Below are 16,649 nucleotides of genomic sequence, written 5' to 3'. Positions count from 1 at the left end.
GTGACTAAAATCCTCTAAAACGTCCCTGAGACTCGTTCCTCTGGTTCTAGAATAACATCCTGACATTTTAAAACGAAGGTTTGGTCCAAACAAACAAGCCGATCTGAGGTCTGATGCAGGAGACACCAAATCTGGGGAACCCTTCAGATCCTGTTACAGCTGAAGGTCCAAATATAGACCAGAGGGACACGGAACCACACAAACAGCTGAGATATGACCTTTAAACACGAACCCTTGGTGTTCCACAGTGCCACCAAACATCACAGCTTTTGGTTTTCAGGTGAATCACAAATAAGATTTAGATTTTTGATGAGCAGCCGGATGTTAGCGAGAAAACGAACCAGCCGTCACCATGGTAACAAGCAGGAAACGGCTCCTTCAGTGTGCTGGACGGGCTCCCCGGTTTGATATAAATGAAACTAAAGTTCTTTATTAAAGGAGTCCAGTTTGCCTGACAGGGCTCAACCCCTACATGGTGACATCATGCTGCAACAGTGGTTCTGGAGCTGAGGAGTGAGGAGGAACCCAAAGCCGACGCTAAGAGTCCACTCTACGGCCACAATGGAGGGAGCGGGAACAGGGGTCGGTCCGTGTTGGAATGCTGGACTTGTAGGTCAGCGTTAAAAGCTTCACTTTCCCTCGTGTCATCGACCGCAGAGCTTCAGAAGTTCTAGGACCTCATTTATTAAATTGTCTAAAACTACTTTAGCTCAGCAAAAAACAAATAACTTATGCAAACTACCGCATGCGTGAGCAGCTTCTGCTTTCTAAACCACAGCTGTCCTAGAAACGTCTCCTACACACCTGCTTCCTGCCATAAACAGTCAAAACTTCATGGAACAACACTTGTTATATTCTACACTTCGATTCAGCTCATTTATGTAGCTCATTAAGGAACCAGAACCCAGCAGATTGTGTCAAGTCACTGACTTGTCAGACACTTTAGAGCCATCCTGGTCCTAAGCAAGTCTGCTGCATGTCATTTCATTGAGACTGAAATCGAGGTACTTGTGAGAGATGTAGAGACACGGGAAATGCTATACTGGCGTTTAATATAGCGCCTTCTAGAGTCCCGGAACCCCCCCCCCCCCAGGCACTTAACAACACAATCAGTCATTCACCCATTCACATGCTGGTGCTGATGAGCTACGTGTAGCCACAGCTGTCCTGGGGCGCACTGACAGAGGCAAGGCTGCCGAGCACAGAGCAGCAGGGAAGGAAGGGTTAAGTGTCTTGCCCAAGGACACAACGACAGTGACAAACTAAGCGGGGCTCGAACTTGCAACCTTCTGATAACGGGGCGAGAACTCAACTCCTGTGCCACCGTCGCCCTGGTACTGCTATCCAGCGGCACTGCGTTTTTTCTGTGGAGCACCAGCGCCACCTGTGGTGGACTAAAACACACCTGAGTGGCCAGATGGAGGCAATAATCAATTAAATGATGCATCAGAAACAGCTGCATGATGGTGCTCAGGGATCGCTGGGGTACCCCAGATCCAAGGGCAACATTTAGGGGTTTTAGGCAGGAAATGTAAGATATTTTAGTTCATGCTGGTTGCAAGAACCCCGAGAGCACAGCAGCTGCAGATGTTTTGGGATTACGTTTAAGGCAGGCCAGCCAACCCAACATCAGGCCCAGTTCAGCACAGATCTAAAGCCGGGCTTACGCTGTGCAACTTTTCTGTCGTCACATTCAGCTCCATCTCAAACTGAACAATTTCCTCGCAGAGTGAGTCATGATCTCACGCGGTACGACTCAAGTGTTCGGAGGAGACCCGCTTGCTCACACTGATCGTGTGCTAGCAACACGTGATAAAAATAGCAGTTTTAACACATCAGACATTCAAGGGAGTAAAACAATGTGTTGTTATTTCACAAACACAGCAGGCATGCTCGCTTGACATTCCTTGTCATTGTTTGTGGAGAAAAGTGTAAAAATCAAAAGAGACGTGGGTGCGACATGGAAACAGGTGGGCAGACATGTTGGTACACGAGCTGTGTGATCGGCTCTGGTTCATTTGTGTCCCAGCGCTGCTTCAAAAGTGTGATATCCTCACCAGGGATGGAAAAAATATCAAACATGTTTGATATTCATATGTGCGCATTATGATGATCGGGAGCTGGTGGTGAGGATGCTTCTCTACACTTAACGGCGCAAAACTTGCCTGAACCTCAAAGATTTCTGCACGAGAATAAAATCGACTCTAAATGGGTCCCTAACCCCAAGTATCACAAGTGTATAAACTAAGTGGGACGTCTATATTTTTGTCGATATTCCATCTGGTGCCAGAGGTGCAGTTGTCTCCCGAAGACAGTGGCTGAGGTGGATCCACACCTGGACAGGTGTCACCAGTCCATCACAAAAACCACAAAACGATCATCAAGGACCCAAGAAGGAGATCAGAGATGCCTCATCAGTTTAGACATTTGTGGACACACCTCACCTCTTTTATCACCCCACCCCACCCGTTAGACAGCCTTCGATTTGTCGGTCCATTTACCCCCCCCCCCCCCACACACACACACACACACACACACACACACACACTGGGTAGATCCTGTTTCTGCTCCGAGCTGTATTATTGGCTTGTTGGACTGTTGCCATGTCTGAGTGATTGTGATCACTGCATCCTCATGGATGGTGTGTGTGTGTGTGTGTGTGTGTGTGTGTGTGTGTGTGTGTGTGTGTGTGTGTGTGTGTGTGTGTGTGTGTGTGTGTGTGTGTGTGTGTGTGTGTGTGTATGTGTGTGTATGTGTGTGTATGTGTCTAAAAGCTGACTTTTAGCACAGTTACACTGGAAGCTCCTGCTGGGAGGAACAGACTGTAAAAGAATAAGATCTCCAGACAGAAAGGCTGATGCTTTTACCAGAAACCATCTGGGGTCCGGTTCACGTCTCCGAGGTTCTGCTGGTGGAACCTCTCCTACACGTAACATCATAAGGAACTCCATTAGCTAGTTTTACTGTTTTATTGTATTTTGTTAAAGTCCAATTAAACCTGAGGGATGATAAAAAACATTAATGAAAAATTAGATTTTTGTTGATTACAACAATATGCTGAAGTTTTCTGAAGAACTTTAGCTCCAGATGCTTTCTATGGAGATCTGATCCGTTTTTATTTCTGCTGATGGAATGTTGTTGTGTTGAGCATGAGGGAGCGTCAGGTTTTATGTCTGGAGACGCTGATGTGTGACTGAAATGGAATCAGCTGATGGGTGCAGGCTCTGGTGCTGAAGCTTTGGATCGACCCGCTGAAGCTTTAACACAATGTTCAGCTTAACTTGAAAGCGTTGTTACTGCGGAGCATTAATGAGCCGCTTGAGTGGATCTGCTTCAGTAAAAAAGTCTTCGTACCCAGTCTGAAAGACTTAAAACACACGGAGAGAAATGTTTGACTTCAGTCCTCAGTTTGTTTCTGAGTTCTTTTGTTTGTTTCATCTTGCTCAGCGGTGTCCAGTCCAGGGCCCTCAGTTATCAACCGTACTTACGAACACATCTGTGCGAACTCCCAACGGTTTTGCGCATTGTGTGGAAATGTTTCTAAACATCAGGACTGCTCTGACCATGCGAACAAACAGCATCTAGTGGTAGAACAGGTGAACTGCATCATTGGAGATCTCCACGGTCTTCCTCATCCACTAATTATTTTCACACAGTAAGTAATGATGTCAGTGGAAAAACAGCATAACTTGCGTCAGAACCTGAAGTTTAAAAGCTCGTCTCTGGCCAGAAACAAATACAGAGGTCCAGAGCTCCTGTTCTGTGGTTCTGATTCCTTAATGAGGAAAAAGAAAAACCAGCTGACTGATCAAGGGATTTAATCTGTTAAATGAACATCAGCTGACTTCCTTAAAGGGCAAAGGTCAGGTGACATGTAAAAGAATATAAACACTGCAGCAGAATTTACCTTTGATCTGGTGTCTGATGGTACTAAAATCAGACACCACCTAGATTCACTTACTTCTCAGTTTAATGAGTAATAAGATATTTTTAATCCGTATTTTGTTCCTTTTAAGTTTTGTCATTGGATTTGCGTACAGCTTCTTTGGATCAGCGACACAAACATTTTATAGGCAGTAGGGCTGCAACAACGAATCGATAAATTCGATGAAAATCGATTACTAAAAGCGTTGGCAACGAATTGCGTCATCGATTCGTTGTGTCGCACAACTCTTCCAAAAGCGCCCCCCCTTCCCGCCCGCCGTTGCGCGCAGACCAGAGCAAGTCAGATCAGCGCGAGGGAGAGCCGGCAGATCAGCGCAAGGGAGAGCCGGTACCGGCAGATCAGCATGAGGGAGAGCCGGCAGACTTGCGCTGCTGCGAACCGGTTCCACATTGTTGCACAGCGATCCAGGCAGCTGCTTCCAGCGCACGGTCCATTCTCAAAGTGGCGCAACCAAAAAACTATAATTAGCACATGATTGTTCATGTCCGCACATGTTCTCTATTTTCTGTCTTATTTGTGCCTGAAGCTCGCTACTACGGAGCTCATCACCTGTGCTGTGGTGATGTCACCTCACGCAGCATCGAAAACGCGCTCTGAGCTTTTCGGTCAGGAGATCCCTTTGATCTGCTCAAAAGTAACTGATGAGGTGAAAAGGTAAGAATCCAGGCAACAGATTTTCTGGAGAATTAAGAGGAGATGCAGGAAGATGAGAGACAGACAGGACAGGAAAATAGTTAAATAAAAACAAGAAAACAAAACAAAGTGTTGAAAAGTAAAATGTAGGTAGATTTATCTCCACTACACGTTTTTACCAGTAAAAAACAATAAGTTATACACATGTCATATTTATACATCTGATACAATTCAGATCACCTTCAAAACTCAGTCACACACCCAGGGCCGTTTCAAGACATTTTGGGGGCCAAGGCAAAATGCCCCCCCCCCCCCCCCCCCCAATAACTGGGCTCCCCAGAAGCCTCTGTGTAATTCATACCCTCTCCAGAAGTATTAGTTATACGGTGTTTATAAAAGCCCCTCAGAAATTACTGACATGTTCTAATATTATCAGATGAAAAACTAAATTATCAGACATGCTGTCTCATCTGCTGCTTTTATAAACTTGCAAAAAGTAACAAAACCATTTGAAAGCCACTATTTGTGGATTCTCTGAAAGTTTCCATGGAGTGTGTGACAACTTATTTTTTCATTGATCCTATCGTCTAATCTCACAGCTGAAACAAACATCCTTAATAATCTGTGCACAGGAAGCTTACTGATGCTGTAGTAAAACAAAAGGTATAATAATTTCTTATTAATAAAACCTTGTTGCAGCACTAAAGCAGAAAAATTAGATTTTGCATTAAATATGCAAAATATTTACATATGAACTGTTTTAGAGCCCTTTAATTGGCAGAATCTGATATTAATTTAGTTCTTACAAAAAATGGGTCCCAACATGGTTTGTGTGGCGTTGCCATAATGTGACGTCATAGGCACAGATCCCCTGTCCTCTTGTTTGGAAATGGAAATATGGTCACCCTACATTAAACAAACTGTCCACCCGGGCTTTTGCACTGCACAGAGACGCTTCGCTGCCTACGACTGAACGTCAGTTGAGAGTCAGTCTCATGCAGACTGACCAATGAAGAGAGGGCCTCAAGTTAAGACCCTCTCCTCATTGGTCAGTCCACACGAGGTGGGTCAAAGGTTACTCTAGGCGGGTTACGTGTTGTCAGGCATTCAAGTATTGAGTATATTTACTGCATATTACAGTAAAATATTCTGTATGTGACCACATTATGGTGATCCTCGGGTCGTGATGATGGAGCCCTTGAATATTGTTGCCCAGGGTACAACAAAGTGTTAATCTGGCCCTGGTTCCGCCGTCACATTCCCGCAGAAACTGGTTGATTACACCGGGGCCAGACTACTAGCATGTGGTTTTACAACCACAATGTCCTCAGAAGCAAAAACGCTTTTAAAAGGGAGGGAGGAGTCCTAACTGTTGCTGCAGGCGTGTTGTGTGAGAGTGCAGTTATATACTGGTTAATATATTTTTGGGTTCAGTTGCTTTCATGTGGCCTAATGTGAGTCTATTTGGGATCATTGGAATGATCAGCAGCATTTCTTGATGTGACTTTATGGCAGTTGCCCAGGGCATCATCGCAAGGAGGATGGCATTCATTTACTTTTGTTTTATTTGGTATTTTTTCAGTCATTTTTGGAAATTGTGATCAATTTTGATTAATTCACAGCCTATGTCTAATTACATTTAAAATAAATGTCAACAGATGAGATCAAACAAAACAGATGAGAATTGCCCTTAAGCTGTTTAACTTGGACCAAGCATTTTAGGTCACAGATAGATGTAGCTTAGGGTCTCTGTCTATACACCTTATAAGACAATTTAGGTGATGGCATGTTGTTTTTCCTGCTATTGAACTGTTTTCTAATAATGTTGTGTTAAATAAAGTGAAGGAAGGAGAGAAATAAAGTTTCCCTAGTAGTTTTTAAAAATTTCCCCATGTAATCCGATTAATCGATTAATCGTGTCGAGACCCCATCCGATTAATCGATTATCCAAATAATCGTTTGTTGCAGCCCTAATAGGCAGCATTCAAACTGAAGTGATCCCGTTTTTCTTTGTTTGAATGCTGTAGGTGCTCCAGGAACGCATGGAAAAACGGAATGGATCACTGGTTAACATTTAAAGGCATTTTAGCTCAGTTCAGCTTTACTTCAGTGCTTAAGCAGCTCAAGTCATTCAGCGATCAGCATTCAAACAGCATTTCATCAAGAAATGCAATTTATTAAGTTCTTATTCCTGTTGCTGGGTCGAGGAGATTCTGACAGGTTCGACAGCGTGCTTCAGACCCAAGAACCAATAATGAGCTGTGAAGTGTGTTCTGAGTGGGTCCACACTCATCAGAACCAGACCCAGCTGCTGTTATGATTTCAAAATCTGTTTCAAATCATTGAGCTACAGCAGCACACGGGTCCGTGGAACCGAGCAGAGTTCCCTCCTGCAGCTCTTCATCATCATCAATATCCTCATCAACCTCACAGCCCAATGATGATATTCAGGAACTCCTGGAGTCCAACAGAAATCATCCAGAACTGGAGCGGGTTCTGAGCTGGACCTGGAGTGTTAGAAATGCTTGTTCAGGGTTTCTCTGTCTCTCCAGATCCACATGTACCTTGTCACTGCTAGACAGCAGAGCTGTTTGACTTCCACAAATCCTCCGGATAATGCCACACAGGGTGGTCATGGAAACTGCATATGTTTCCATGGCAACAGAGAAGGGTGCCGTGGCGAACGTGCCACCCCTCACCTCTCCCCTATCTGCCTGGACTGGCAGCAGGAATAAACAGAACCAGACTGAGACACAACATCAACACCTGATCCACAGGTGACGGCCCGCAGGTGTTTCAGCAGCAAGAGGCTGAAGCTTCCAGTCTAAACAACGACTCAAGCGTGTGTGCGTGCGTGCGTGCGTGCGTGCGTGTGAGTGTGTGTGTGTGTGTGTGTGTGTGTGTTAGTGTGTGTGTGTGTGTGTGTGTGTGTGTGTGTGTGTGTGTGTGTGTGTGTGTGTGTGAGGGATTGTGGGGAGATGAGTAAATGATTTAACATCAGGCTGCAAAGAGAAACGCTCCCTCAACATAAACAAATAAAAGCTGATTCTATTTCAGATATTTGGGTTTTAAATTATACTTTTCCTGTTAGTTTGATCGCGGCTAATTTTGGTGAAGATTTTTTATTTTTATTAAATATTCAAACGGAAACAGCAGTGTTACACGAGCTGAAGATGCTGATGTAAGCTAGTCAACAACACTGCTGTTAGAGGTAAACATGCTTTATGATGAACCCTCATTATGACATCAACTTGGACCAGAACCGGGTCTGGATGCCGAGTCCGTCTGACCAAACAGCAGAACAGGAACGCACACCCCACAGCACATATTGTAACTTGTAGGAGTAGAGGGAGTAACCTGTGAAATCATGAGGGCTGCATTCCATTTGAGCATGCAGAGTAGCAGAAATAGAATGCAGCCCTAGCTAGTCTTTCCTAACTCATTTGAATCAGAACTTTTGCAAACTCACATGCATGCAGGGAGAAGTGTTTCCGTTCTGTAGAAGCCGAGTTCCCGGCAGCTGAAGGAGCCACAGAGGAACCCAAAGACCCGACCGCAGGGCGGGAAGGGATGGCTGACGGTCTGGAGGAGTCTCCAGGTTCTCCCAGAAGGTGCTGTATGGAGTGGAGCTGGAAACACGGGTCAGAGAGGAGCACAGAGGCAGCTCGAGACGTTCTGCAAGGAGACAGGAAGAGGAGGACATTTACCTCATTAGGGAACAGATCCAGTTTTAAACTCCGTAAAGACCCAAACTGGTCTGATGAGAATAACCAGCAGACAAACTGGTTCTGCTCCTGTTTGTTTACCGTCTAAACCAGCACCGGGCTGACCCGGTTCCGCTCTTGGTCAGAACCACCCTGATATCTGACCCAGGAGGTAGCAGCGGTTCCTCAGAACCCCCAGGTGCAGAAGTGATGCAGCTTTTAGACGTGTGAAAGGTTCTGGTCCAGTTCTGCATGAAACACTCTGGTGCTGGAAGCAAAATCAATCCCTCAACTCTCCGTTGACCTGGATCTGGATGTTTTTATAAACATTAAAGAGTTTACAAGCCCCACTAAAGTCCACCTGTTAGCACTTCCTGTTGGGAATCTAGTGGCTGAGCCGTGATTGGCTGAAGTGACATGTGACACAAAGATGGATTCAGACCTGATCCTAACCTGAATCTTTTTCTGACAGAAGTCAGTGAAACCCACGGGAGGAGGAGGGGTGCTGTCTCGGCCTGCGGCGCCACTCGGTCCAGCTTTTCTGCATGACTCTTTCATCGTGGCACAGTCGATTCTCACATTTCCAATTCTCTCGCCCTTTTTGTCTGAGAGCTTGCTCTCCGTTTACAACCCAGATGTTTGTTGATCAGGTTTAGTATCAACGTCTGCCTGATCTCAGCTTCAGTCCGTCAACAACTGGCAAGTTTTTTGATCAGCAGGTGGCGCTGTAATGACCGCTGTGACAAACAGAACCAGCGTTTTCTGTTCAACTTATCATCACAGAGATAAATGTTTTTTTTACTTGTTCAAAACGTTTCACCTCAAATACAGAAAGCAGGAGACCAGAGCGATCCTCTGTGTGTGTGTGTGTGTGTGTGTGTGTGTGTGTGTGTGTGTGTGTGTGTGTGTGTGTGTGTGCGTGCGTGCGTGCGTGCGTGCGTGCGTGCGTGTGTGTGCGTGCGTGCGTGCGTGCGTGTGTGTGTGTGTGTGTGTGTGATGCAGAGATAAAGACGATAAAAAAGATGAAGAGCAAATCAAACAAACGTGAGACGAGCTGTTGGAAAATGCCACGGCACGGTTTTGGGTCAACAGATGACTTCATCATGCTTCTGTTTAATTAGAAGCCAACAAAAGGGCCGAGTGTTTACACGGACGAGGCTAATCACTGGATGAAAACACAAATTACTGCAGCGTCAACAAACAGACAGAATAATCAGTCCCACAGGAGCAGCCAGCAAACACACTCAGAATCTGCTGCTGCAGCTGGGAACAGATGTTGGGTATTGATCATTTTATCATTTAATGACCCGATTTCCGTCTGACTGGTAAATTTAACCATCAGAGGAAGTTTTATTTATGCTGATTTTGGGGACTGATCCAGTCTCTTAGTGGTAATGGGTCTGGTTCTGCAGGACACAAACACTAAAACCCACCAGACATTCATTTTCATCCAGCAGATGACGCCGTCTGTCAGAACCTCCAGGTGAGCGGTTACGTTTTTCACAGTTTGCACACATTTCATGTGTCGATTACACTCCCTTTGCTGTTCTTTCAAAAACACATCCAGTCTCGAGGCGACAAGTATGCTCTGTTAGCTAGCAGCTATGGGTGTGGTGTGTGAACTCCTGGGCTGCCCTGAATTTGAGTTTAAAACTGAGCCATTGTTATTCCGCTTGAAAACCTCTTTCTCAGGATGAATGTAAAAAGTCATGTTTGTTGTTTCATATGGTTGAACTCGCCTTCCCACCTGAACCCCATTTACTGGAAATCACGTTATCGGACCGGAATCCCGATTATCAGTAAAAACTACACGTTGTCTCTTTAATGGCCTACATTAAGTTCTACTGATCATATGAGGACATAATTAGAAATGGCATTTAGACTAAGATGAGTGATATTATTGCAAAGATAAAATGATAACAAAATGTCGGTCAAGTTTTTCCCATAATATATGTATTAAATGTAAATACCAATATTGGGCCTTTTAAAATAAAAGTCTGCATTTCAGCCTCATAATTTTGTTGTATTATTTAACATTTTTAGCAGCAGACCCAATATGGTTTCACTTCAAATGTTGTTAAACAGAATATTCCATTAATCAACAGAGGATTTGATAGAATATTCTAATAATTACAACCTGCAGAGCAAAATCCTGATCCTAAGACACAAATCTTGATTGGGACGTCCCCAGTTGAAACACATGATAAATGACCTGCAATTGTATAGCATCTTTCAGAGTCAGAGGACTCCAAAGCACTTTACGCTACAGTGTATCGTTCATCCATTCACATAAACATTCACACACTGATGGTGATGAGATACTATGTAGCCACAGCTGCCCTGGGGTACACTGACATAGGTCAGGCTGTCGAGCACAGGCACCACCCGTCCTGACCACCACCAGCATGAGAGGGAGGTTAAGTGTCTTTTCCAAGGACACAACAGCAGCATTCACTGGCAGGAGCCAGGATCAAACCTGCAACCTTTCGATTACTGGACAACTCGCTCTACCTCCTGAGATACTGCTGTCCATAACAATGATGGCGATGCAGGTTAGGGAGGAGAGTGGAGGAGAAGCGCTGCACTGAGGTGCAGGTCTCAACTTATGTTTGCTCCAGAATCAGGTTTCAGTTGAATAAAAGTACTAAAACCATCAGCTGCTGAGTCATCAGCTCACCACCAACTCAGTGGAACTCTGGTTTTTAAGACCAGAGAACTCTCAGATGACCTGGAGGAACCCGGACCATGTCCAGGTGCTCTTGACGGGGAAAAGAAAACCTCATTAAACTACATCAGTTCACTATGTTGTGTGTATGTGTGCACGCGCGTGCGTGTGTGTATGTGTGCTTGTGCGTGCGCGTGTGTGTGCGCGCGTGTGTGTGTGTGTGCGTGTGTGTATGTGCGTGTGCGTATGAGTGTGTGCATATGAGCGTGCGCGTATGTGCGTGCGCGTATGTGCATGTGCGTATGTGTATGTGCGTATGTGTATGTGCGTATGCGCGTGTGTGTATGTGCGTGCGCGTATGTGCATGTGCGTATGTGTATGTGCGTATGCGCGTGTGTGTATGTGTGTGCATCTGTGCGTGCGCATATGCGTGTGTGTATGTGTATGTGCGTGTGTGTATGTGTATGTGCGTGTGCGTATGTGTGTGTGTATGTGCATGTGCGTATGTGTGTGTGTATGTGCATGTGCGTATGTGTGTGTGCGTGTGCGTATGTGCGTGTGCGTATGTGCGTGTGTGTATGTGTGTATGTGCATGTGTGTGTATGTGCGTGTGTGTGTGTATGTGCATGTGCGTGTGTGTGTATGTGCATGTGCGTATGTGTATGTGCCTGTGTGTGTATGTGCATGTGCGTATGTGTATGTGCGTGTGTGTGTATGTGCGTGTGTGTGTATGTGCGTGTGCGTATGTACGTATGTGTGTATGTGCGTATGTGTGTGTGTATGTGCATGTGTGTGTATGTGCATGTGTGTGTATGTGCGTGTGTGTGTATGTGTATGTGCGTGTGTGTGTGTGTGCGTATGTGTGTGTGCCTGTGTGTATGTTGCGCATGTGTAAGTGTGCATGCGTGTGCGTATGTGTGTGCGTGTGCGTATGTGCGTGTGCGTATGTGTATATGCGTGTGCGTATGTGCGTGTGTCTATGTGCGTGTGCGTATGTGTGTGCGTGTGCGTATGTCTATATGCGTGTGCGTATGTGCGTGTGTCTATGTGCGTGTGTGTATGTGTATGTTGCGCGTGTGTAAGTGTGCATGCGTGTGTGTGCATGTGCGTGTGTGCATGTGCCTGTGTGTATGTGCCCATGTGCATGTGCACATGTGTAAGTGTGCATGCTTTTGTGTGTGCGTGTGTGTGTGTGTGTGCGTGTGTGTGTGTAGCAAGCCAAACCTCCTCAGATCGAATGTGTTTGTTTAAAATGATTTCTGAGACTTTCAGACTAAAAACCTGAGAGCAGAAGAGATTCTACACCTTCATCCAAACGGAGCGAGGCACAACACGATGTCCCATCAGCTGGACAGGACAATCTAAACAGGCTGCAAATATCTAGGTGGACCAAAAAAGACCTCAGAGCATCAGGGCAGAAACAGAAACCAGAACCAAGAGTCTGATTTGCTGAAGGACAACCAGACAGAACATTATCAGGAGCGTTCTAGTGGACAGGCTGCTGCTAACTCAAACGTCCACCTCCAGTAAAAGATCCATTCCACTTTCAGCTTTGAAGACACACATCTTGTTTAAATGGTGCAAACATGATGTGAACTTGGTCCTGAACAGCTAAATCAGACGGTGGGAAGGCGTCTGAGCCCGGTTCCTCTGCAGCCAATCAAATTGACTGTGAAATCAGCCTCACAGCGCTCCTTCTGTGGCAGCATAAGCCATCAGAGAGGGTGGAAAGCAAGTGTGAGCAGGAGGCAAACAGGAAGAGACAGAAGTGAGCAGAGCAGTGAGAGGAGGAGGTTCTGAAGGGGGAGGTGGGTTAAGTCGGAGTAGAAGAGAGGGAGAGGAGAGGTGGAGCTGGGAAAGCACCAGAAGCGTGACAGCGAGCTCACAAACGAAGGCAGAGACACAGCTGCTCACATCTGGACCAAACCAACAGGAACTTTCCTCTCTGCCTTGATGATGAGTTAAAGAGAAGCAGAGTCGATGCTCGATGCCTCATCATCACAGGGAGCATTTTACAAATGCAGCAGCATCAACACAGAGACGATGAAGCTGAAGCAGCTGCAGACGAGATGCCGACTCTGAAAACGGGAGTGGATGTACAACTCAGGCAACGTTAGGCTGGTGGGACGGGGCAGACGGAGTGAAGACCCGGACTCAAACGCATCTTCAACATCAACAGGATAAAAGAAACTAAAGTTCCCAGGTTCTGGATTTTACAACCGAGACCTCCCCTCCTGAACTGAGCAGACGTTTGTTGCCGTCCCCTCTCCACATGGCAGGTCAAGGCATTCAGCATTAACCGGGTCGGACCAAGTGGAGCTGACAAAGGAGTGGGGCTCTACGTTACTGACACTGTTTGTGCCCTGCAGAAGGTCTGAAAGGTTCATGCAGGAGGACACCAGAAGGTAGGATGAGCCTGAAGCCTGGTTCTGTTCAGTTCTGCTTACGCTGAGCAGATGGAATGAAAATTGGATGAATCACAGAACTCGCAGCATGTGAGACGAGAAGAAACAACTCCAGCTCTTCTACACTAAGACAGACCAAAGCTGGGAGATCAGAGCACGTGCTGGTGGCATCATGCTGGCTGCTGCTGGTCACACTGGTTTCTTGCAGGGGGCGGAGTCATGTTCAGCCCCAGGAGCACCATCACTCTTGTCCGTCGTTGTTCTGTTGTTCTGTGTTCAGCTGAGTCTGGTCCGGACCAGCGCCTGCCCATCTCTGTGTCTGTGCACCTCAGACATCCTCAGCTGCACCGCGCTGGGTCTGGATCAGGTCCCGGCGATGCTGCCCGTCTTCGCAGTCACGCTGGACCTGAACCACAACCGCATCGTGCTGCTGGAGGATGGCAGCTTTGAAGGGCTTTCTCGACTGGAGATGCTACGTTTAGCACACAACCAACTGACTAGCATCCAGCCAGGAGCTTTCAGAAACTCCTCAGCTTCTTTACTCCGACACCTGGACCTGTCGTCCAATCAGCTGCGTGTTCTTGAGCAGCATTATTTCCAGGATCTCTCTGGACTGGAAGAACTGCTGCTGTTCAACAACCGGATCATGCATGTGGAGAGCAGTGCTCTGATTGGTCTCAGCAATCTCCACAAGGCCTACCTCAGTCACAACCGTCTCACGGACTTCCCCTTCTTCAGCATCCAGAACCACAGCTACCCTCACCTGTCCATGCTGGACCTGTCCTCCAACCGGTTGCCCAAACTGCCACTGGAGGACATCACAAACCTGCCCCAGCTGGTTCAGAAAGGACTCTACCTGCACAACAACTCTCTGGAGTGCGACTGCTCCATGTACGCTCTGTTCAGGTTCTGGGAACAGAAAGGATTTGGCTCCATCCACTTCTTTAGACAGGAGCATGTCTGTCTGGTCTACGGGATGAAGAGAGGCACCATGCGCTTCTTTCTGTACAATCGTTACTTTGACAAATGCAACCAGACGCTGATGAGCGATGCTGTGAAGAAGCAGGACAGCAGTGTCTCTGTGAGGGTGGGGGCACAGCTGCTGCTGCACTGCATCACGTCTCTGTCAGGAAGCAGCATCACCTTCTTCTGGTTGGCACCAAACTTTGAGTATGTGGCACCACCGGGGAACAACGGCTCCCTGAAGATGTTTGCAAATGGCAGCTTGGAGATCTTGGCGGCCCGAGAGCAGGATTCTGGTATCTACCTGTGCATGGCTCAGGATGAGCAGCGGAACGAAACCCGAGAGGTCAACGTGACGGTGCTGCTGCACCACGACGAGGCCCACGAGCAGTTCAACACAGGGTTCACCACCTTGCTGGGCTGTGTGGTCAGCCTGGTCCTGGTCCTCATGTACCTGTACTTAACACCCTGCCGCTGTCCTGCCTGTCCTAAGCCCCGCCCCCCACTCACAACCAACCCGAGTCAGGGGAAAGAGGCGTGGGGGGCGTGGAGTGCCCAGTCCTCCATCCTCTCTGCCACCCCGCCAACTACCACTGAGGGTCCAGGTCGCAAGGTCAGTACCAACAAACATGTGGTGTTTCTGGAACCAATCAAAGAGCAGCAGAATGGCAGACCGAGGGCGGGGCCAGGGTCACTACTAAGGGCGGAGCTACAGCAGAGGGCCGCAGAAAGGGCCTCCTACACATCCGTATTCTCCGACACACCCATCATGTTGCCATAGAGTCAGAACTCACATGAACTGGCACTTTCCTCACCCACCCACCAAACACACAGCAGACCTGAGCACAACTTACCCCTCCCTCCCTCCCTCCCTCACCCACCCCCCTCCAATCTAAGTGCAATTCTGAGTCCAGATGACCGTTAGCTCAGGTCCACCACTGAGCCCAGGAACCAGCTCACTGTGACAGGTCGAGCTCTCAGACCGTAGACTAGGCAGAACCAAGCAAGTCCAGACCTGAAATCCCAGACGGGGAGACCAGGACCTGAGAGCATGAATCGCTGCTAACAATGTCCCTTTAAGCACGGCTTGTACCTTTAAAACATTTGCTATGAATGCCTTTTTGTCTCGACCAGAAAGAAAACGCCATTTTTTAGCTTCCAGAGTTCGTGTGTCGGTTAAACAGATCCAAACAAATATGCAGCGTGTCGCTCGGTCACAATGAGACGCTTTAGAGTAGATGAGCTAAAGAGGAAAAGCTTTTAGAAACTAAAAATAGAATCAGCCTTCCTTCATTTTCCCCTGGAAGTGTTACTGTCATCATCCATCAGATGAGGGGAAATAAATAAACCAGAACATGTCTGAAACATCAGCTGGAGGTCTTTAGGAAACCTCGACAGACGTGACTCAGTGAAGATGACGAGATGTTTGTGATTTTTCTGTCTCCACTGCATCGACTGCAGCCCGTCCCGTCTGTGTGTTTGTGTTAATAAAACCTCCAGATGTGCATCATCTAACCATCAGCCTGGTTATTGTACCTGCATGCATCTGCTAAGCCACGACCAGCATGTCCAACCACAGCCAGACACGAAACACAACGGCTCACATCTGATGCAGGTGTTCAGAAGCTGCTAACGCGGTTTAAAAATGATTTTCCCAAACAAATATGGGGAAAGTGCTTTTTTAACAGCAGATCTTTACAAAGCAAAGCTACTCAATTACTCAGATATGTAAACAAACAGATTTTTTTTCTGGTTTTGTGACTTTACAGTTTCAAATCAACACATAGCAGATAAAGATGACCTGCGTTTCAGGTCAAAGGTCGGATGTTCTCCATCAGGTGCAGGTCCTGCCCCTGACCACCACACAGCTGCTTCAGGGTTAGTTTGACTCCAGATGGAACGGGACACTCTCCTCCCAGATGTTTCTGCTCTGGCCTCACCACAACACAGAATATTTACCCAGAAGGCTTTTGGGTCATCAGGATGTTTTTGTCTAAATGTAAGACAGGTCTTTGTGCTTTTGGTCAGAAGTTTTGGTATCAGAGCTGTCTCGTGGAGGACATGAAGACATGATGGACCAGAGGAACCAGGAACTCCAGAATCATCAGTAGGAACCAAAGTTCTGGTTTTGTGACAGACCTACAGTCTCAGCTTGATGAGGCTGCTGGGCAGGAACATTTCCTGTTCCAGAGTTTAGTAAAACTGCCTCAGAAGTCATTTTTGGGGAAATAAAGATATTTTTAGTGATGCAGGTTTGTGAGACTCGTTAACCAACCTGAAACCAAGAGAAACTCCCAGCTGAGGGTCCGACGAGACGAGGATGAATGAGTGCT

The 16,649-nt window shown here is 46.9% G+C and overlaps 2 protein-coding genes across 5 annotated transcripts in view; one reads left to right on the top strand and one right to left on the bottom strand.

The window, feature by feature from the left end:
• The window catches only part of LOC107384847 (E3 ubiquitin-protein ligase RNF123), a 117,302-nt gene that overhangs the window by 8,279 nt on the left and 92,374 nt on the right, over positions 1-16,649 (bottom strand). For all 4 annotated transcript variants that reach the window (XM_070549550.1, XM_070549549.1, XM_015958320.3 and 1 more), the window contains one exon: positions 8,049-8,254. In XM_070549550.1, coding sequence (XP_070405651.1) covers positions 8,049-8,254 — 206 coding nt within the window. The remainder of the gene's footprint in view (positions 1-8,048; positions 8,255-16,649) is intronic.
• amigo3 (adhesion molecule with Ig-like domain 3) overlaps positions 13,331-16,649 on the top strand; it is a 7,440-nt gene continuing 4,121 nt past the window's right edge. The window contains exon 1 of the mRNA XM_054736913.2: positions 13,331-14,929. Coding sequence (XP_054592888.1) covers positions 13,526-14,929 — 1,404 coding nt within the window. The 5' untranslated portion in view covers positions 13,331-13,525. The remainder of the gene's footprint in view (positions 14,930-16,649) is intronic.

Source organism: Nothobranchius furzeri, chromosome 3 (genome assembly GCF_043380555.1).
Source record: "Nothobranchius furzeri strain GRZ-AD chromosome 3, NfurGRZ-RIMD1, whole genome shotgun sequence".
NCBI lineage: Eukaryota > Metazoa > Chordata > Actinopteri > Cyprinodontiformes > Nothobranchiidae > Nothobranchius > Nothobranchius furzeri.
This window is presented reverse-complemented; position numbering and strand designations above follow the sequence as displayed.